At 41.2% G+C, this 3,568-nt stretch overlaps 1 protein-coding gene across 1 annotated transcript; it reads right to left on the bottom strand.

Moving 5' to 3' along the window:
• Positions 1-1,034: 1,034 nt before the first annotated feature.
• Positions 1,035-2,705, bottom strand: LOC128380108 (tripartite motif-containing protein 16-like). The gene has a single exon (XM_053339806.1). The coding sequence runs from the start codon at positions 2,700-2,702 to the stop codon at positions 1,035-1,037; it is 1,668 nt and encodes a 555-aa protein (XP_053195781.1). The 5' UTR covers positions 2,703-2,705.
• Positions 2,706-3,568: the final 863 nt, after the last annotated feature.

Here is a 3,568-nt window from a genome sequence, read left to right as displayed (position 1 = left end):
TTAGTCAGTAAATTCTACTTACGTGTTTTTCGATCCTCAATTTATCCAGAGAGGGAATGAGATTACAATACACATTTTTAGTATCACTCTTTTTACCTGTACAGTTAACATTATTTTTTTGTTTTAAATATTTCCTATTTTACTTCCATTTCTGAAAAAGTATTAAAGTTCTTTATTATTATTATTATTATTATTATGTCATTTAACAGAGGAAAACATGGATAATTACATCCTGTAACTATTTAACTCACATAGATTCATTCATTTTCCATACTGCTTATCCTACAGAGAGTTGTGGGGGTATTGAATTCAATCCCAGCTGGCACTGGGGAAGAGACAAGGTAGAGCCTGTAGAGGTCACTAGTCCATCACAGGGCTCACATAGTGTAGGAAGACAGCCATTCACATCAACCTATGGTGCATGTTTTTTGTCTGTGGGGGGAAGCCAGAGTGTCCGGAGAGAACCCACGAACCCTCTTGCTTTGAGGCGACAATGCTAACCACTGCACCACTGTGCCGCACAAAATATCTTTTTAATTTAACTTTTCTAAACATTTTCTTTAACCATCAGAAGACGGACAGGTGATACTTGGACTGTGAACTGTACTGTGCTTATATAGCGCCTTTCTAGTCTTTACGACCACTCAAAGCACTTTACATTACATGTCATTCACCCATTCACACACATTCATACACTGATGACAGGGGCTACCACGCAGGGTGCCAACCTGCACATCAGTTAATCATTCATTCTCATTCATACACCGTTGGCGCAGCAACGGGAGCAATTTGGGGTTAAGTGTCTTGCCCAAGGACACATCGACATGTGGACTGGAGAAGCTGAACCGCCAATCTTCCAATTGGAGGACGACCGCTCTACATCCTGAGCCACAGCCGTCCCACTTAAGCAGGACAGTGCAGAAACATCATAACAAAAACAACTGAGCAGTAAAGATGGACACACAATCAATTTAGGGAAAAAAACAGATTGTCACCCATCACCTTGTGTGAGCTCAAATAGAGCTGTGTGAGCTCTATTTGAGCTCACACAGTTCAACAGAGCAATCAAACCCATGAACGCTGAGTCCAGCATAGAGAGGCTGAGTGAATGTGGTCTGGACTCTGTGGAGGAGAGTCATAGTGTCTGAGACACCGTAGAAGGACAGAATACCTGCACTGTGATCCAGGTACACTCCTACTCTGGTAGACTTAGGACCTGCGATGGAAGTGTTGACTTTATTATGAATTAATTTATATTTCTCACCATCACACTCTAAAGCCCAAGACTTTTCATTTGTTCCTAATCTACTTTCACCTCCTGTTCTGCTAATATTCTTGAAGGCGACTGCTACTATGGCTCCATATTGTGGCTTCTTTACCTCCCAATAACAGCGTCCAGTCAGACTCTCTCTACTCAGGACCTGCTGCAGTCGAGTGAATCTGTTCAGATGATGAGGATATAACTGTTCATCTCTCATCACTGTTGCCTTTCTGTTCCCCTCAGTCAATAACAGCTGTACGTGTGCTGTGTTTGGATCCAGTGTGACTTGACGAGAGTATTGTAAGAACTCATCTCTGGTCTTGGGTTCTGCTTGTGGCAGTAAAACATCAACTGATCTCATTCTCAGTGAGATCCTGGTCCATTCCTCATTAAAGATGTCCTGTATTTTATCTCTGAGTTCTGACACAGCCATAGTCACACTGTCAAAGTACTGCAGAGGACGATGTTTGATGCTGGATGAGTCTGTAGATTCACTGAGTTGTGACAGTGAGGGGTAGGAGTGTAAAAAATGGATGTGATCCTTTGTGTCTGAGAGCTGTTTCAGTTCAGTATCTTTCCTCTTCAGATCAGTGATCTCCTGCTGGAGCTTCTCCTGAAGCTCTTTGACTCGACTCACTTCAGTTTTGTGCCTGGATCTGATCTGCTGCTTCACATCAGAGCTTCTTTTCTCAATGAGATGGATCAGCTCATTGAAGATCTTCTCGCTGTCCCTCACTGCTTTATCAGCAGAGTTATTAATATTCTCCATCTCCTGCTGAAGCATCTTCACATCTTTCTCTCTGTCCTGGATTCTCTGCTGGACCTTTTGCTGACTAGCCTTTAGCTCTCTCTGCTTCTCATTCCTTTCTGCTGCAGCTGAGACTGTATCATGTCCTTTATGTTCATCCACAGAGCACAGATAACAGATACATGTTTTATCAGTGCGACAAAACATCTTCATCACCTCATCATGATGAGAGCAGATGTTCTCCTGAAGCTTCTTGGAGGGGTTGACCAGCTTGTGTTTTTCAAAGGCAGGAGATTCATAGTGAGGCTGGAGGTGTTGCTCACAGTAAGAGACCAGACACTGCAGACAGGACTTGACAGCTTTCAGTTTTCTCCCAGTACAGAAATCACAGGCCACATCTTCAGGTCCAGCATAGCAGTGATCAGCTGGAGCAGCTTGGAGTCCAGTCTTCTTCAGGTCCTCCACTAAATCTGCTAACATGGTGTTTTTCATCAGGACAGGTCTTGGTGTGAAGGTCTGTCTGCACTGAGGACAGCTGTAGATTTGTCTCAGATCCTCTTCATCCCAGTGGCTTTTAATACAGTTCATACAGTAGCTGTGTCCACAGTGAATAGTCACTGGATCCTTCAGTAGATCCAGACAGATTGAACAGGAGATTTTTTCCTGGTCCAGTTTAACTGTGTGCTGCGCCATTTCACCTCTCAGAGAAAGTGAATATCAAATAGTTTTTCCAGTCCTTGTCTTCACTTGCTGACACGCACTGAATGCACTTTAACACTTTACTGTGTGTTGGTTACACCCAAAGGAGGGGTTATCTATCTCAGATATGCTCCAGAAGGAGGAGCTCTATGAGCGAGTCTGCACCTATTTACAACATGAAGTGAAGAGATTGACACATTCAACTTTCTGCTTACACTGCAGAGATAATGAGTTACATTTAAGATCAAAGTGTGGACCTAGTCCTCTCAGCATTTAATCATTGTTCTAAATGATCATGATTAAACAGATATACTCCATACACCAATTTCACCATTGAATAATAATATTGTATCATTCTAATATTATATATGAATAATACTGTTGTTCATCAGCATCAATAATTCATAAATAATAAAGATCATGACAACTTCATAGTCCAGTTGTAATGCTTTCCTCTACATCCATTGTTCTTGGTGAAGATAATTTTTTCAGACTACAAAATTGAATCTTTCTATAGAATTTTGATCTATTTGTATCAATTACACTGTTTAATTCATGGTTTCTTTGACTTTTGAGAACATTTGAATAATTTCTTACACCTGTGCAGCTCACTAGCAGACAGGTATGTCAGCACAGTAGTGATCATGAAGGAAAAAGCTTTCTTGTATTTTACTGTCTGCTCTTTCGTTTTTTCCTCATTTGTTGCTTTACACCCACGTATGCTGAGTATCAACAGAACTTTATGTTACAACCTTTGGACCCTGAAGCCCTGAATAAATGAATTAATATAATGTAGTATTTGTTGTGCGCTGAGCCAAATGTAATGAGTCATTTTGTGTCTTTTCTTAGTTTAGTGGACT

Source organism: Scomber japonicus, chromosome 19 (assembly GCF_027409825.1).
Source record: "Scomber japonicus isolate fScoJap1 chromosome 19, fScoJap1.pri, whole genome shotgun sequence".
In the NCBI taxonomy this organism is placed as follows: Eukaryota; Metazoa; Chordata; class Actinopteri; order Scombriformes; family Scombridae; genus Scomber; species Scomber japonicus.
This window is presented reverse-complemented; position numbering and strand designations above follow the sequence as displayed.